This window comes from Ceratotherium simum, chromosome 9, assembly GCF_057802395.1.
Source record: "Ceratotherium simum simum isolate JZ-2026a chromosome 9, ASM5780239v1, whole genome shotgun sequence".
NCBI classification, from domain to species: Eukaryota; Metazoa; Chordata; class Mammalia; order Perissodactyla; family Rhinocerotidae; genus Ceratotherium; species Ceratotherium simum.
The window spans coordinates 42,859,969-42,879,041 of record NC_141908.1 but is presented as its reverse complement, the minus strand read 5'-3'; the positions used below and the strand labels follow the sequence as shown (position 1 = coordinate 42,879,041).

The 19,073-nt window shown below is 39.0% G+C and overlaps 1 protein-coding gene and 1 long non-coding RNA gene across 2 annotated transcripts in view; one reads left to right on the top strand and one right to left on the bottom strand.

The window, feature by feature from the left end:
• Positions 1-10,566: 10,566 nt before the first annotated feature.
• Positions 10,567-15,249, bottom strand: LOC147916282 (uncharacterized). The gene is made up of 3 exons (XR_015553208.1): positions 14,972-15,249; positions 14,582-14,648; positions 10,567-14,414 (listed from the first exon to the last, which is right to left on the bottom strand). It is a non-coding gene; the product is annotated as an uncharacterized LOC147916282 (long non-coding RNA).
• The window catches only part of IFIH1 (interferon induced with helicase C domain 1), a 55,692-nt gene continuing 51,277 nt past the window's right edge, over positions 14,659-19,073 (top strand). Inside the window, exon 1 of the mRNA XM_004428259.3 lies at positions 14,659-15,492. Coding sequence (XP_004428316.2) covers positions 15,040-15,492 — 453 coding nt within the window. The 5' untranslated portion in view covers positions 14,659-15,039. The remainder of the gene's footprint in view (positions 15,493-19,073) is intronic.

Below are 19,073 nucleotides of genomic sequence, written 5' to 3'. Positions count from 1 at the left end.
GGTGGGAGGTTGTGAGGTGGAAGGTGCTTCTCCAAAATGGCCCTAAAATGAAAATTAATTGCTAATGCTGGTAATGAAAGTTAGAGGGGTCCCAGCAATTAATGCCTCTTTGACATCATTGTCCATAACAGTTAATGAATAATAGAAATAGCTCTATGATCTAGTGGACTAAACGTGTGGCTTATTATATATGCAAATGATTCTGGCAACCTTTAAATCCATGTAGGTTGAGAAACTACATACACAATGTCTTAGTCAGCTCATGCTGCCATAACAAAATACCACAGACTGGATGGCTTACACACCAGGAATTTATTTCTCACAGTTCGGGAGACTGAAGGCACAAGATCAAGGTGCCAGCAGGGTCCAGGGGCGGTGTCTGGTGAAAACTCTCTCCTTGGGTTGCAAATGGCTGCCTTCTCGCTGTGTCCACACATGGCCTTTCTTCTTCGAGTGTGGGTAGACAGAGGAAGCAAGTTCTCTGATGTCTCTTCTTATAAGGGCGCTAATCCCATCATTCGTGTTACACCTTCATAACCTCATCTAAACCTAATTACCATAAAATAACCCCATCACACTAGGAGTTAGGGCTTTAACAAATGAATTTTAGGGGGACACAGTTCAGGCTACAGCACACAAAATCTGAAAGGTGAGGAAAAGGGGACACCTAGTCATAATGTCTACTATTGTGTTGTTACCTTGGATCCACCCTAGTATTTATCTATCTATTTCATGCAAAAATACATTCACATAGATTTCATGCCATAGTTTTAATTGATACACATGCGATAACTAACATATTTTCTCCAGAAATTATTGTGTTTTTAATATGGAATAGTAAAGGCTCTATATGTGTTATTTGCATAAGGCATAAAAATATGACAGTATAAAATGAAGCCATCCAGTAATAATTTCATTATAAGTTCAAAACTGTTTCTTTCAGCAAATGCCTAAGGGTTACTGCCCACTAGTGAGAAGAGAGAGAAATAATAAGCTTCCTAAATAAGACAAAAATAAATATTATTTATCATTTATCACTGAGACCTGCCACGTGATAAACTGACCTCATTCAGCTAAGCTTTCAACAACACAGTTTTCTGTTTCTAATTCCAGTAATATTAAGTACTCTTTTGGCAGAAGCACAAACTCTAAAGCAATTTAATAAACAGTAATGCATATATGAAGGTGTCAACAGGGCTCTTCAGAAAGGTGACAAATGATATAGTTTCTGAATATATACATATTTACTTGGATTTTGAAGCCCTTCAAGTAATTTGGATTCAATGCAACTCTTTAGAAATGCCATGTATATAATGTTGACTACAATATGTGTCCACAACTAATGCTCAATAAAAGCAGCAACGCTATGATTAATAGCCTCAATAAAGTAGTCTGTTACTCAGGCAGTATTGGAAAAATACCTATCTTAAATTTTAAATGCAGGTTTCATGCTGATGAATATCAGTTCGACTCTGTATTGGTAACATGGGATCATACACTCAGAAAACTGACTTTCTGGAAAGATATAAATGAAATAATGTTGATTGAATACTTTTTTTGCTGATGTTTATTCCTTTGGTTCGTAACTTGATTGCGTATAATGTGAGTAGTCATGGTAGAGTAGTCATGTTACAAAAAACTAAAAATACTTTAATCAAAAACATAAAAGCGGTCTAGTTCTTAAATAGATGATGGACTGGCTAAAAGCTGAGATAATCCCATTTCCACACTAATCCTTAGGTATTTTGTGTATGTGTGAAGATAAGATTACCCACCTCCCCAGTCAATGTCAAACTAAAATGATACAATATATTTATTTATATAGCACATGATGCTTTTTACAGCTATTCTGAATATTATCACATTTGATCTTCACAACCACCTTGTGAAATAAGTAGCACCAATTACATTCTAAGAGGAAACTAAGATGGTAATAAGTTGCAATGTGGATGTAGACACAGATCAAAACAGTTGCAAAATATTTTTAAAACAAAACATGACCTGATTAATTTTCATGTTTGGAAATTGACAACCCACAGCGCTCCTGTAGTTTTGAACAAATGAATGAATAAAGTTCCATGCTTAGAGCTTTTTAAGTTGCTTAAAATCTAAGAATTAAGCTACAAAGCACTTTATTGCTTGAGTTATCCCAAATTAGAAATTGAAGTAAAAGAAAAAGAAAAAAGTTTGGCACTCTCCTGGTAAGATTCCTGAGGATAGGAATTATGACATATACTAACATAGATGGGGAACCATGATCAGTGATGGTGCCAGGAGTAACCTGGGTGGGTGTAACAAGCCCAGTTAATGCACCATCCAAGATCTGCTCAATTTAGCCTACCTCGGATATTTGCTCTGCTTTCTGGCCTTTAGCCATAAAACTCAATTGCTGCCCCAACCACCAAAAAAGCAGATGACACACTCAAACATACTAACTGAAGGATTGTAATACAAAGTCACTATTTACAAAGGTGTTAACATAGTTAACAGGCACCAATAAGGGATGGTATAGCATCTCAGTGCAAGCAACAGTGAAGCTCCATTACCACTTTTAGGCTGAGGGGCAAGGCAAGGAAGCCATTATTAAAACCCAGAGAGAAGAGCTGTATGGAGAGGGCCATCCGATGTATGACTGTTAGTTAGAGGATGCATGATGTACTGGATGGAAGGGAGCTGAGGGAACAAATACTACAACATGACTCTTCCCTGTCCTGCCAGTGCTTCCATTGGCTGATCCTAATCAGAAGCCAGAGGAAAAGGGAGTTCATGGATGCAGTCCACAAAGGTCAGCCTCCCAGGAAACAGTTCAAAGCAGAGGACGGTGGAGCACGGACCTTCAGAAGCAAGTGGAAAATGCCAGACAGTGAAGAAAAAGAAATTCCACAACTTACACTTACAATCCTGCCAAAAATTAACAACTCTTCAATTAGAGACTCAGCCTATGTAATTTTTCTGTGAGGCAAAAATCCAGATAAATTACATAAAGTATTTATAGAATAATTATATTGAATGGTGAATCTCTCTTTAATTAAATCCAAATACTTGATCAAACAACTAGGCTATGTAGAAGAGAGAGAGGAAATGAGAGGGAACCTAGGTTTTTATTCAGCCACGGTGATTCCAGTATGGACTTGAGCCCCCCATTACAAGAGGCACTATGGCAACCAGCTCAGGAGAAGGGAAGCAGGGAGCAAGGAGGATGTAACCTGGCAACAGAATCTTCGGGCTACAGTTTGCTCATTAATTGTCGAAATAGTAGTTAGTGATATCAGAAAACATAATTAAATGAAGAGAAAGTACCGAAAAGGGGTGGGTGGGGACACAGAAAGCAAATATCTAGGTATATGGGTAAGAAAGATCAAATATTTATTTAAATTAAAATTCCTGTGTAAAATATCTTTCTGTACATTATTTTAAATAAATGTGCACATAAAGTAAAAACGGTTTAGAAGGAAAGAAAACTGACTTCTATTGTAAAAGCATGTGCCTAAAATTTAGCTTTTTCAGTACAAACTTGAAAAATTAAACGATTATGATCTCAACCTTGAAGTACTAACTAAGCAAAACATATATCTTCAAGCTTATAACTCTATCATATAGTTTTACAATAATGAAAAAAATTAGCTGATATTTAGATCAATTTTATTTATATTTAGATCAATATTTCCTCCTGATTGATATTTGGGGACATTCATATAGAAAACTATCTATCAGCTAACCATATTATGCAGATAATAATTTAAAACCAATATCAGAGTTAGGATAATTTCTGTTTATTAACTCTACTGATTTCATTCTTTCACACACACTCTCTGATTTCAAGAGAATATGTTAATTGGTGTATTAACTATGTTTTCCTATTTTCTGTATTCTTGATGCTCTAGTATCTGGAGACTTGCTGACCAGGGAGAGACTACACCTCCCAGGACTAGCCAATTCTTAGAGAGAGCAAACGACTCACCAGGGAGTGTGCCTTTCATTGGCAAACCAGCCAATCCAGAGCCCATGCTCTGAACTACCTCCTCTCTCTGGCTCTTACACTCCAAGACACAGTATTGCTCTGCACAAATCTTCCCAGGGACAGATACCAGGCAACTAGGGGCAGCCCCTGTGTCCCAGATCCCACTGAAATTATTCAGACTGTCAATTCTAGCCCTGCTTACCCTGCCTTGCCTTGCCTTTCCCATGGAATCCAGAATCAAGGCTCCTGTCCATGTTTCTGCCTTGCTCCTTCTGCATCCTGAATGACCCTGGTGCTTTCCCGCAAGGCTCTGCATGGTGTGCTGTGCCCCCTCCTCTTGCAAACTGTAACAAACTGTTTTTTCTTATTTTGGTAAAGAAGATTGGCCCTGAGCTAACATCTGTTGCCAATTTTCCTCTTTTTGCTGAGGAAGATTGGCCCTGAGCTAACATCTGTGCCCATCTGCCTCTATTTTTTATGTGGGATGCCGCCACAGCATGGCTTGATGAGCGGTACATTGGTCTGCGCCTGGGATTCAAACCTGCAAACCCCCGGCTGCTGAGGCAGAGCGTGCAAATTTAACCACTATGCCACTGGGCAGGCCCACAAACTGTTTTTTCAATGGTAATCATCTCCTGATCTGTTGTCCTCATCATACCGTAACAATAATAAAATCCACATTTTAAAACAGTTGGTTCTAGTCATTATTCTCTATGCTAACTCTCGAGGGAAATGTGCAATAAATGTTTTAGAGATTGATAATTGACTCCAAGTTCATCTGCCGACAATGTGACATTGGGCAATATAATACAACTTCTGTGAATCTCAGTTCCTCCTTTGCAAAATGGGGATATTCCCTACTAGAAGATCGATTAGTTCTCTTTATGTTGTTCTCCGCTTTTATAAAATAAAATACTTTAAGTTTATGCTAAATTATAGTCATGGTTTTATTCTCCCATTGGGAAATATAGATTACCTCCCTTTTCTGCTATCTGTCAAAAGATCTATAATTGTACATAGTTACAATTTTACTTAATACCAGCCAAATCAGCTCTGACACAGTTAAGATTTGATAGTGAAAACCCCACAAGGTGGCAGCAGAGGCAACATCATCCTCGGCAGGTAGCAGTAAAGAGGAGCCTAAGGAAGGAAGCAAGGGAAGGCTTCCCCACTTAGTACCTTTCTGAGAAAGGCGTGGGCACAGCTGAATGTCTAGGACCTGGCCTGAGCTGCTTTGTGTCTGCTGGCTCCTCAGAGACACTGTCATTGAAGTTTCAGGGAACATAATGAGCCACAGGCAGTGCTTGGCCCCATCTGAGAACCTGGGTCAGCTTTCAGAATTCATTTTGTGAGGAAGCTCAGGTTTTCTCTACAGTTCGTTATGGTGTTCCACAAATATTAAATGTTAATATCATCCTTAATTCCTAATTAACAACACACAGCCCACTTATGTGTACATAAGCAGTCTATTCCTGAAAAACATCACATGTCTGAAATGTATAAAATCAGATATCACTCCCAGTCCATGCTTGCAGCTTTATTTATATTCATATATGTATTAAAATCATAAATCTTTCATTTTGAAGTATCTTTAAATAGATCATTTGTAGCAATTATTTGGACCACTCTATGATTTTTTAAAAATTTCCCACATAGTATAATATGTCCCTCTTGAGGTTTTCACTGCATACAAGGGAGAAAGAATCAATGAAATAAGGCCATCTGTGCTAAATAAGTTCTAAAATTTTGTACTAGTTTTAAGGGTTTGGGAAGGAGTATGCAAGCTTCCTAGAGCTGATAAATCTATACACCCTCAATACAAATAAGCATACAGATGTGCAAATGCAACACACATATACACACACATTCTAATTAGGAATCCAGAGGAGAAAAAAATTAATTCTTTTAGGAGTAATCAGGAAATATTTTAATTAAAATACTATAAAATTTAAATTTAATTTAATTTAAAAATTATAAATTTAAATTATAAAATTTAGTACAATTTTACTTTGTAAAATGTAGTATAATTTGCAGTCTGAATAAATGGGTATGTCATCTTTTCATTCATTTATTGATTTTATTCATGCATTCTTTCACTTATAACAATAATGGCATAATATAATCGAAGTCCCTTTCCCTCCTTCAACAATATGGTATACTGGTTCCAGAATTTGCCCAACTTTTCTAATATTTGGTTCTATGAGAAATTGATGGGGTAAAGGCAGCTGCCCAGCCTAAACTCATATTGCTACTGGTTGGGTGTATATAAATGTGAGATAGTCTAAGAAGGCTCAGATACAGTATTTTTATTTTTATAAGAATTCTTTATACACGATGTTCTGACCTCTCACCACAGAGGTTTTCAAATACCTGTCCAAAAACATGGAACCCCAAAATGTAAAGCCAATAAAAGTCGATCTGCTCTCTTTGGAGTAATGGTGGGGCCCAGAGCCTCACCCATGGAGCCTCTCTCCATCACCCTCTAAGGTATCACTAAATCACATTAAGTTTCCTCAAAGTAGTTTAAATATTAGTCACCTAGGGTATGATAAACTTGCAATAAAAGTGCCTATGCAATGGAGCTTATTTTGGTGTGGAACTTGAGTTTCCTGATAATATTCCTAACTTCACTCTTCACGGTTGATAAAAAGTAGAAGAAACTACAGTTATTTACTGTAAGCAAGAGTTTTTTTTTTAATGACATAGGGGTACCCCCCTCTGTCCCTCATTCTCTTTGCTGAACCAATAAGTTGGAAAACTACCATCAGGTAACAGTTAGGTACGAGGTAAACAAAAATTCTTCCAGTCCCACAGATTCAGATTTCCTGTCCTTGTTATTTTCTCTCTAATTTACAGACATTAGGTGACCTTTTTAGTTGAATTCATATGTGATCCAATTTTTCCAAATATAAGCTAGAGATTTACATTCTGTCGTGTCCAAGGTGGCTATTGCCATGAAGATATTTATTTTCTATGATGCATAATAGGTTTTATTTGTTCTAAGCAAATGCTTGACAATGCCTAGGTCAATGGATTTGGCAGATGAATGTTCCAAACTACAACATCGCTCTTATTAAATTGCTGAAAATATATGTTCATTTATATCACAGGTTTAGCTACACTGAATTAGTACAAATGATTGAGGAATATGTCCTCAAAGCACAATCGAGTTTTCCAAATTCTCCTGGTTAGACAAGGAAACTATTCACTATTAACTATTAACTATTCACTATTAACTATTGCTAAAATTTATTTGTTATCCCCAAATCATTAGTATTGGTGCTTTCACAGTCATTGGTGGACATGTGCAGAGCACCAAAAAGCTGACTTGCCCGATGGGCATGTTCCCAGCTGGGGTCAAACAAGGTGAATCTCTGCCTTCTTGTTTCAGTTCTCATACTGTAAACAAGTGTCCTTTTCATGATGTATTTAGTACCAATTTTTTGCATTTTATATTCGGGATGCCTGCCACAGCATGGCTTGATGAGCTGTGAGTAGGTCCGCACCCAGGATCCGAACCTGCGAGCCCCAGGCCACCGAAGCAGAGCATGTGAACTTAACCACTAAGCCAACAGGCTGGCTCCAGCATTTTTGCACTTTTTGTTGGTGATTTCACTGTTTAAAATGGCCCCCAAGCATGGCCCCCCGAAGTGTTATCTAGTGCTTCTAAGCACAGGAAGGCTATGATGTGCCTCATAGAGAAAATACGTTAGATAAGCTTCATTCAGGCATGAGTTATAGTGTTATTGACTGTGAGTTCAATGTTAATGAATCAACTATATATTAAATAAGATGCCTTTAGAAACACACACAAAACAAGGTATGTATTGATCGGTTTTCGAAATGTTGTGACCAGAGGCTCGCAGGAATCTAATTCTATATTTCCCCAGGAGAATGGTTCAGCATTCGTTAATTCAGTGCTCACAACAACTTTATAGTATGTAACTACTGCGAATAATGAGAATCCACTGTACTCTCAGTTGGTCTAGGTTAGCAGTCTAATCTCTTGTTCTTGACTCCAGCCGGAGAGTGAAGTCACAATTCGAATTGAAAGGAAAAATAACTGACACTAAAGTTCCAATCGTGGAAACTCTGATGTAATGGATAAATGTATACATCTTTCCATACGAATCTAATATGCAGCTAGACTTGAGAACAACTTCCTAGCTCACGCTGCTGCCACCACAGGAACTCAGTGGCTGCTTTGGTACTTCCTATTGGGGATGTTCTTCAAGGGTCATGTGTGTGCTCAGACAGGGAAAGCACCTAGAAAACAAGTTTTCTAGCCTTCCTTGGGTCATCTTTATATTTTAATATTCAAATAAAATGGCTTGAGCTCCTGTGACAAACAATGCTTTACTATTAGAAATCAGAATTTTTTGATGTATCATTTTATTTTAGGGGAGGTGGGCACAACCCAGTTTCAGCCAATGAGATATATGAGAAACTCTGCTGGGGGGACTCCTGGGACATCTCTTTTCTTCACTGTTGGGGGGAAGCAAATGGGAGAAACTCTATGCTCCATCCCCCTACAACCTGCTTTTAAGTGCAGTTGGAGGAAGAAATGATGCTTGGAGCTGTTGTAGCCGTTTTGCAACCATGAGAATAAAACCAAGAAAATTACAGAACACATCCCAGAGTTCTGACCTCAATGAATCACTGACTCTTCCCATTATGTCAGAAAAATCAATCCCTCTTGCTGGGTCACATTTATTCAGGCATTCTTTACCTTGCAGCTGAAAGCATGCCTACTGAGATGGCCCTTCCCATCCTGCAGAGCACGGTAAGTCTGGCACAGTTCCCAAGGTGTTTGAGGATTCCTACAGGGCTGATGCTCTCATAATTTCCCTTGGATGGAATTCTCAATCCATACTCCTTGTCTCACTTTCTACAGATACACTTTCTTTCTACGCAGCCCTGCCCCACCACATGGGGCCACTGCCTCTCCTTCATTACCCAAAGCACCACAACTATAAGCCTGTTATATTGGCAGACTTTTATGAAAGATCTGGGACTAAGAAGGGTCAGTACAGCAAGTGTAACACAGAAATGAACTTGTTATTCAATATTAGGCTGCCCAAATATCCTGGCCATCTCTGCCAGGGGATCTCTCATAGGCTCTTTCTCCCTTTGGCATGTCAACATGATCTCCCTGTGGAGATCTCTTACTTGGAGATCTCTTCCCCAAGTTGAGACCATCTCAGCTCACTCTCCATTGAACAAACGTTGAAACGTTATATTTACACAATAAAATATTGGTAGTAAATACACTTAAACTATTAAAAATGCCTATCTCTGGATGATGGGATTACAAGTAATTCAAATAACCTTCTTCAATATTATGTGATTTCCCCAGAAAATTTCTACAGTGAACACAAACTATTTTTTAAATAAAAAATGAATTTTATTAAAATATTCCATTCAAGAAAAAATCTGCTGGACAGCATGTCTTGCAAGAGGATATGAAATATATTCTTGTCCATGTGTTAACTTAGTATACTGACATTTGTCACAAAGCAATAACAATACTAGTAACTTGAAACGTTCTACTTCAAAATCCCAATAGTAAATTGCCCTTCTTTTCCCAGAGTTCTCTCTCTTTGCACCTATGCATCTTTCTCCTCCACTCTTGTTAATTTTGCTTTTCAAATTCGTTACAACCTTGTTTTGAGAAGTTCGGGGGATTCGATCGGAGATGTAAAAGAAACTTTCCACTCCAAACAAATGGACTGAAGGTATATTTTATTATATAGAGGAGAGTAAAGGCAATAGACCGCAAACAGATCCGAATAGGTCATATAACGAGAGGGAAAAACATCAGCTCAACTGGAAAGGGAAAACATCCACATCCGGCTGAAGGGAAATAACACAAATCAACCAGAAAGAGAAACACCAGGTTGACCGAAAAGAGAACACATTAGATCGGTTACTCACAACATCCATGCCCCACTGCCGGGAGAGTCCTGTCAATAGACTCGGCAGGGCAGGAATCACACGTCCTGGGCAAGGCGTCCCTTCCACAGGTGGAACTCTCACCAGGCCTCAGTTTCCAGCAGTTTTTATAGCATCAGTAATTTTCAGAGTAAGCAGTTACAGAGTTTGCAGAGCAAGCATTTAGTATTCCCATGCACGAATGGTTATCAGGGGCATACGTGCATTGAACCCCCTGGCTATCGTCCCAGCCCAGCAGTTGTGTACATGCATTGTTCTCTCTGGTTATCGTCCCAGCCTGGCACAGAAGGCCAGTACGACCCATGCTATGACGCCCAAAGAGCCTTGAAATGTTACAACTTGCAACTCTCTTCGTGGGAGAAGGGCCAGTTCCCACCACAGAGAAAGTAGCTTTATATTTTTTTGTGTGCTGGTGGCTGTAGGTCAATGAACGGCCAAACATGGCTGTATTCACGTCAAAACAAACCTCTACCCCTTGGGAGGCTCTCTAGAGCTGTAGTCTCCAAGTAATTTATTCTTGATCCCTATCAGTAAAAATATTTGAACAGAGACCCCAATAAATGAATATGTATTTATTTAGAAAGTCTTCACAAAATTCAACAGTAAGGGATCAGATGAAGATAAAATAAGATTGTTAAATACAATTGATACAATCTAGTGCATTAATAATAAAAAATATTTTGTAATTGACAATGCTTTATTATTTTTTAAAAATCTTAGTTTAACCTTTTATGATTTAGCAAGTCAAAAGATTGGTTCAATATTTGATTTTAATAACTCATTTGACAATAATCCTACTTCAAAACTTTGCCGGTTATAATAGAACAGAGGTTAAATAAAGATATTTTAACTAATTGTAGGGGGTGAGTATTAAGCAATTGGAACAGCCACCCCTCAGTTAGAACAGACACAGGCTGAGACATCTAACCCCCAAATATCTACCAGCCAAATGCCAACCATGACTTCAAGGCAAAGACAATGGAACTCGAACTACATTTGACTATAGTTTGCTCTTAAGCATTTATTTTAAAATAAAGTAAAAGAAGCACAGTCAATCTATGCCTTTGAGGTAAAGGTGCTGTTTTAACAAAAATATGTATAAGTGTGCAAGTAACTGTTTTTGAAAGCACTTAAGCTACAGAAGAAGCATTTGGAAAAAGGGATGTTTAAAAATTTTCCACTGACACCTGATTATTTTTTTGTCAAAACAGTTTTGTTATGTAGAAAAGCTTTTACATGTGCACATTTAAAACCAGAACTTTATAACTGAATTGGTGGAAGTAATTAAGAAATGAGTATCATGATCTAATAACAGCCAGAATTTCTGAATTTATTTTTCTATTTTGGAACTACTTATGTTTTTGAAATATAAAGCTATGACAGTATCCTTTTAATAAACTTTTCTGCTAAATCAGCCTATCAGCTTCCGTTTCTTGCAAAAAGCAACGCTGTCTAAAAACTGAGTTACATGGCTAATTATTATATAGTGTTTATGTGCATGACTAATTTATTTCCTCTGGAAATTGTGCATTTTTTGAGAACTAGCGTCATCTCTTACTCATTGTTGGTAAGAATGTTGGTGGTCACTCACTGGGCACATATAACATTACAGGCCTGGGGCTAAGTGCTTTACAGTCCATCCTTCGAACAATCTTAAGACATGGTACTGGTATCATTCTCATCTTACAACCGAGAAATTTGACATCCTAAGCTCAGAATCTCTACGCTTAATCACAACTCTATACTGCTAGGTTAAGGGCATCTAACTTTAAATGCCACAGAGTAAGCTCTTTATTGATGCAATTTAGTAAATTAATGAAGAAACAGAATAACAATTCTAGAAGGATTTCCTCATTTAACTAAATTTATTGTCATTTTCTTTGGAAAAGACATTACTGCCATGTGTGGCCATTAAATTGTAGTTCTAGTTTGTCAAAGAAGTGACAACTATGATTTGTACTACTTGTTAATTGTAGAAAACTCAAACGAAAAGTTGGATAACAGCAGGAATCTGTTATCTAGTATCTTCCTGAATTACTATTTAAAAAATAACATGCTAAAGGGTGACTTTTAAAAATGATGAACACTAAAATGTTTCTTTTAGGTTTAAAAAAAAAAGGTAGGTCTAGAGAAAAAGGAAAAGATATAGATCAGCAAGATTTCCTATCTCAAAGGAGAAAGGAAACAGAAACTTACATTTAGAAAACAATAAGGAGGATGAAAATGAAAGTTATGGGAAGAAACTTGACAGAGGAAAATATTATTCAAACAAAAAGAAGAAAATAAACTAAATCATAATGCAAAAATATAGGTGAAGAAAAAGGATACATTTTGAGAGGTTGTGGCTTGGATTTTTTTTCCTCAACCTCTTTCCTCCAGAAGGGGTCCTATCAAGATTATGGTAGACTCCTAGAAAAGAGGTTTCCCTTTCTGAGGAAAAACTCGTGTGCTCCCACTCATTCTCAGTCCTCATCACTCAATCCTCATCATCAAAGTGACTCTTACTTGAGAGTAAACATGAATTGTTACTGATGGATATTGAGTGATGCTAATGGAGAGGGTGAGGCGAGGGCATCTATATGGAAAATCAACCAGGGAAACACTAGTATGTATTATTATCTACATCTCACCATAGTCCTCAGAGCACTTATCCTCACCCGGCACATTGTATATTTTCTAGTTATTATTTATTATCTGTCTTCCCACTCCCATTAGCATGTGCACTCCATAAAAGTAGGAACTTTGTTTAGTTTATTAACTGCACCTAGAGCAACACTGGTCATATATAAATATTTTTTAAATGATTGAATGAATGAATGATATAATCTAACCACAAAACATTTAAACTTCTACTTTGAAACCCCTCTCACCAGGACAGCAATTCCTGTTAAGGTGTTAAGAAGATGACATCATTTCCCCATATTTACCTAGCAAACCCTTCTTATTCCCCCGTGTTTGAAACTAAAGGATAGAAGAATGGGTACCACGGCACAGAATGTTTTTTTGATTTGTTTGTTTCTGCTTTAACCTACTGAATGAAACCTGCCAGCACCTGAGGGGGTGAGGGAGAGATTCTAGATATCTTCATAGATACAATAACTAAAATTAATAATTTGAATACTTATGTAGAAACATCTAGTATGATTATCTTCTACCTAGGTACCAAGTAAACTCCCAAAAGTCGGTAAAGATATAGCAGTGTTCATGAAGAGACAGAAAATAACAGCATAAATTAGGCCAACCTGCAAGGCCAAGGTTCCATTTCCTTCAACAACTTTCACTGTGTCTGTGACATTAGGCCACCTGCTCCAGTCAAGGCAAATAAAACTCCCATTCAGGGGGAAAATCAGCGAGGGTCTACTATTTGTTGAGTATTGTACTGGTTACTGTGTAAATATGTCCTTTCTTCAAGTAGTTTACAACCCTTCAGGGAAGAAAAAGGCTTAGCTACATAATACAATTCGAGAATAAAATTAGACAACATGCTACAAAGTACTCAGTTGGATATTTTGTATGCCCCCAAAATTACAAAGACTAGATTTCTCTTATCTAGTCCACAGCATAGCCCAGGCTTCCCTGGCCTATTTAAACTTCATTGAATGTGCTTTGCTAATAGATTACTTTTTCTACATATATCTTTTTGATAGCCTAATGACTGCTCCAACCTCCCTATAATTCTGGACCATGAAGTTCTCATTATGAAGCATACACACTACCACCCACAGTCACCCAGGGCCGCAGAACTCACATTTATGTGGCTCCTGTTCTGAAATGAAGCTGCCATTTTTCAGTGTGGGTGTCTTTTTTTCCCTCATGACATAGACAAATGTTGATGTTTACTACAAGTTGGTACATTAGTTGCTAATTAAGTTCTTAGCTGCTTCAGCCAAAACTTGCTGTACTGAATCCAAGAAAAGAATGGCAGTTATATCAAAAATAAGTTGTTGGGGATTTTGTTTTGTTTTATTAAAGGAAAGTTGTATATTAAAAATATGGGAAACTTACATGCTGAGAGAGAGAAACCTTCAGTCTTGGCTTCCTCCTAAACTGAGTTGGTGATTAAAGTCCTCTGCATCTGTCACCAGGCCCTGGTCAAACACAAATAAACACTACAATCTATGCACGAGGCAGTAAAGTTAACTGTTGATCATTAGTCACTCTTTTTCATACCCACCCACAAATTCCCGGGGGAAAGAGTTAGTTCTTGGAGACCCACAAGAGGTCAGATTTATTCTAGAAAGGTGCAGAGGCCACTTCATCCTGGGGTCCTGGGGTTACACATCTCTAGACAGATGTCTTAGCTTCATCTCTCCACTGGTCCCCTGCAGTCTTACCACTCTGGCTGGGCCAGAACCTGTCTGCATTCACCAGCCAAGGGTAACTCCTTCCTGTCGGCAGGAGAGTCTGTGCCAGTTTTCTCTTTACTCCTGGCCTGGGAAGTCCCGAGTCACGCGCTTTCACGCCCTCCACGTTTTTGCTGACAAGGGGTGTTTCCAGGCAGCTGTGGGAAAGAAATCTGAATTTGGAGGCAGAACCCTGCAAGTTGGACAAAATACTTGCTGGCGTTGCTGGAGCCTTGCTGTCTGACTAGGTGGGAGAGAGAATTCGCTTTCCTTTTCCATTTCCCACAGTGCCCTTGGCCAAAGTACTCTCCTTCCCAGAACCTACCAAAGGGTGTTTCCTCCTGGATCAGACAGACACTCCCTGCCCGGCGGGCGGTTACGTTTGCAAAGTCCTGAAGAAGAGAATCGAAACAGAAACCAAAGTCAGGCAAACTATAAGAACTGCCCCGCAGAAAGCTGGACTCAAAGCTCCCACCCGAGCGTGCAGCGGCGGCGCCCTGGTCCCCGCGTCCGCTGAGCCCTGCAGAGAGCCCGAGGGGCCGTGCCGGCCACCCGCAGCTGCCCACAGGCGCGCCCCGGCCCCCGGCCCCCTGCCCAGGTGCGACCGCGCCTCTGCGCGCCGACCGGCGGGGCCCCGCGCCGACCGCGGCGCTGTCACGCACGTCGCGGCAGACCCTGGCACTCCAAGGCCGCGGACAGCGGCGCCGCATCCCACCTGTTGAGCAAATACAGCAACCCGTCTCTCTCCTTGGGAGAATCCTCTCCCTTCTCTGAGAACGAAAGATGGCGAATGGGTATTCCACAGACAAGTGTTTCCGCTCTCTCATCTCGTGCTTCAGGGCCAGGATGAAAAGGTACATCCAGGTGGAGCCGGTACTAGACTACCTGACCTTTCTGCCTGCAGAGGTGAAGGAGCGGATTCAGACGATGGCCGCCACCAACGGGAACATGCAAGCAGTTGAAGGGCTTCTGAGCACCTTGGAGAAGGGGGTCTGGCCCCCGGGCTGGGCTAGGGAATTTGTGGAGGCCCTGCAGCGAGCAGGCAGCCCTTTAGCCGCCCGCTACATGAACCCCGAGCTCACCGACTTGCCCTCTCCATCCTCTGAGAACGCTCATGATGAGTGTCTCCAACTGCTGGACCTCCTTCAGCCCACCCTGGTGGACAAGCTTCTGGTTAGAGATGTCTTGGATAAATGTGTGGCAGTGGAGCTGTTGACACTTGAAGACGGAAATCGGGTAGGTGTCAGTTCAGATCCAGCCTAATTTTTAGACAAAATTTGCAACTTGGGGTTGCTTCTTCATTTGCTGCATTCCAAGTGTTCTTTTTTTTTTTTTTAATTTTTTTTTTTTCTTCCCCCCAAAGCCCCAGTAGTTCTTTGACATCTTTGGGTAAATTTGGTTTCCTCCTTTCTTGAGAAGAGACTGTCTAGGCACTTATAAACATAATTTTGAAAATTTAAACACAAAAGGGCTATTTTTCTAATCTTTTCACTGAATAGGCTTAAACTGAGTTAAGTCTAGAATAATAATGTCCACCGACAGATAACATTTACTAGACACTTATTATGTGTGATTAGTATCATTTGCAAAATGTATTATCACAGTTCATACTCCCACTAATTCACTGGGGTTTTTAATGTTATTAACTCTGTTTTATAGATGAGGAAACTGTGGCAGGTTAAATAACTTGCCCAAGTTCTCCCAAGAAGACAGTGGCAGAGCTAGGGATTTAGGTCCTGATGGTGTGGAATTTTGTCTTATTTAATATAGTTCCACAGAACAAGAATTAGCAAACCATAACCTATGGGCTGAATCTGGCCTGGTAGTGGTTTTTGCGGGCCCAAAAGCTAAGAATGGTTTTTAGATTTTTAAATTTCCAGAGTTCGTAAAGAAAGTTTAATTGGAACACTGCCGTACTCATTCATTTACATACTATGACTGCTTTTGTACTCCAAGGAGAGGCTGTATAGCCTGCAAAGCCTAAAATATTTATCTAGCCTTTAGAGAAAAAATTTGCCAACATCTTGTCTATATTATACATTATGCCATTTAGTCTTGGTCCAAATGGGGAAATTACATCGAACACGAACACACACACAGACACACACACACACATTCTTTTTCCCTTTAGTCAAAGTTTCAACATTCTCTGCAAATCAAAAGTTAGAGATAATTCGTTAAAAAAATATGCCACCGGTTGCAGTTTTTCATATTAGTGAAGGAATAGTGTTTCTTTTCACAAGCCATCTTTTTTTTTTAGGAAGATTGTTAGCTCTGAGCCAACATATGTTGCCAGTCTTCCTCCTTTTTTCCTTTTTTTTCTCCCCAAAGCCCCAGTAGATAGTTGTATGTCCTTGTAGTTGGGGGACCCAGCCTCAGCATGGCTTGATGAGCGATGAGTATGTCCGAGCCCAGGATCCGAACCAGCGAACCCCCAGCTGGTGAAGCAGAACGTGCGATCTTGACCGCTACACCGCCACTGGGCCGGCCCCTTTGGTGGCATTTTGACAGGGTAAATTTTACAGATGACTTTACACTTTAATGTAATGTTTTATTGTTTGTTGTTTTTCTATGAGTGAGGATGTACTGTGAAGTGTAGGAATGTTGACCTATGTGAATCTGACTTATTCAAGATTGTAAGTCATAAGTCTTATTTTGAAAGGCATATAGGCAAATAAACCCATGACTAAAAGTCAAAGGCTTTGTCTAACATGCTATGATTTTGAATTTTCTTTCCTTCTCTCTTTTTTTAATTCATCAATTGTTTGTATCCTCATTACAAAGTTCTGGGCATTGGTCTCACATCAGCCTATGATGTGGCTTGGTCTTTAGTGACTAAACGTAATGCTCCTTTGTATACTTGACAGCCATGGGGCCTGTCCAAAGACCCAAGCATGCGTCTAATTTTGATGGCTGGTTTTCCCAACAAGTAAATTACTTTACGCTGTTGTCTGTAACGTTTATGTAGTTTTGTGTATTGAGAACCAGCTAGAACGCATTATAGTAGTCCAGCTGGATATGACAAATGTGTACATCACTGTGGCAGAATCTTAATTTGGAAGACAGTATGCAGCCTTCAAGCCAGCTGGAGATGGAAGATGGCATTTCCAGCCACAGTAGCTGTTAGGAAGTCCAGAAGCAACAGAGTCCAGTAACACCACAAAGCTGTTTATGTTTGGTGGGTACGATGTCCCGATTGCCAGCGAAACAGCACTTCTCCTTATTTACTCTAAATACTTCTGCCTATCAGCATCACTTTTGTCTTGCCTGGATTGAATTTCCGCCAGCTAGATTTTATCCAAGTTCTTGATTCTGGCAAGCTTGGAGGCAGCTAGCAGTAATGCAAGGGATTTGACACAAAGAAGATATAGAGTAAAGGGACATTTGTGTACTGGTAGCAGTTAAAGCTAAAACAACCCAAACTCTTAGATTCATATTTCAAAGGAGGCTCTGAAAGATGGAGGAGCTATGTATTTGAGGATCTCTAAAGAGGAAGAGTATCTCTGTGTAATTATGGAATAATTTTTTACCCGTCATTTTACATGTATCATCAGTCTCAAAAATAAGCTATGGAGGACACTGAGAAGGAAGCACTAGGTTTAGAAGAATCTATATTGATATGGGGGTCATTGATGAATGTTTATCTTATAACAGCAAATGGGAATTTGGAATGCAAGACCTGGATTTGAGATCTATCTTTGTTTCCTACTATATGTGTTACTTTGGGCCAAATTATTTAAGTTCCCTGATCCTAAGTTTGACTGTGAAAATGGACATAATAATAATTTCTCCTCTTACTTGTTTTAGTGAACACAAATGAGAAATCATGTTTATGAAAAACCTTTATAAATAATAAAGAGCTATTTTAATATGATGACGATGACTTTTATTATCATTCATTTGGTTACATTTCCTTGTGAATTTAAAGTTTCAGGGATTTAGGTAAATCTCCCATGTTGAAATTGAGACCTGCTTCTTAAAGTCCCTGGATGAAACTGTGATTCGAAGGAAAACCTATGTCTTGCATCTTTAAGCTCCCAGAACCTATCCAAGACTAGGTATAGGGTTGGCGCTTAATAAGGATTGATTGATTGAATTTATTTCCAAAATGTTGTCTGGAATAAAAGATAAGAACACATGATACAATGAATTGCCTTGCCAGGCATTTGGAAATGGGTGAATGATGGACATAAGATCTCCAAATTTGCTTTTTTGACAGTGTAAAGTAGCATTTAACTAAGAAATCAGGACTTCTAAAAAATATTTTGTTTTAATTCTTTTCCTGTTTTCAGGTAGACGTTTTCCACTTGGTCTGTTATTTTAGTTTAGGATTTCCACATCTACCACCTAGTCCCCGCCCCCCATACATCAGAGTTTCTGAACATGATCCTAGATTTAGTTTTGTGTCCAACATGTACCCAAAAAAACTTATTTAACTGATTGATTATTCATTCATTTTGTTTGTAAATTGATGGAGTGACATCTTTGTGCCAGACACCATGCTAGTGGTGAAAAAATTGGATAATCATGCAGTCATTGTCTCTGCTTTCACAGAGATTATGTTGTAGTGTTGATCAGTGTTCATTATTCTAACAAATAATTAAAGAATGTCCAGTGTATGCAAGGCACTATTGTAAATACTGGAGACTCAGCAATAAATACAAGAATCGCTTTATAGACCATTATAATAGAATGACTCCTAACAGTAAGGGAGTGCCCCTGTACAGACCTGCCTCTATTTTAGGATGCTTAGTGACATCTTGGCACATCCATTGACTTAGACAGCCATGAATTCTGGAAAAGAAGTGATCATATAA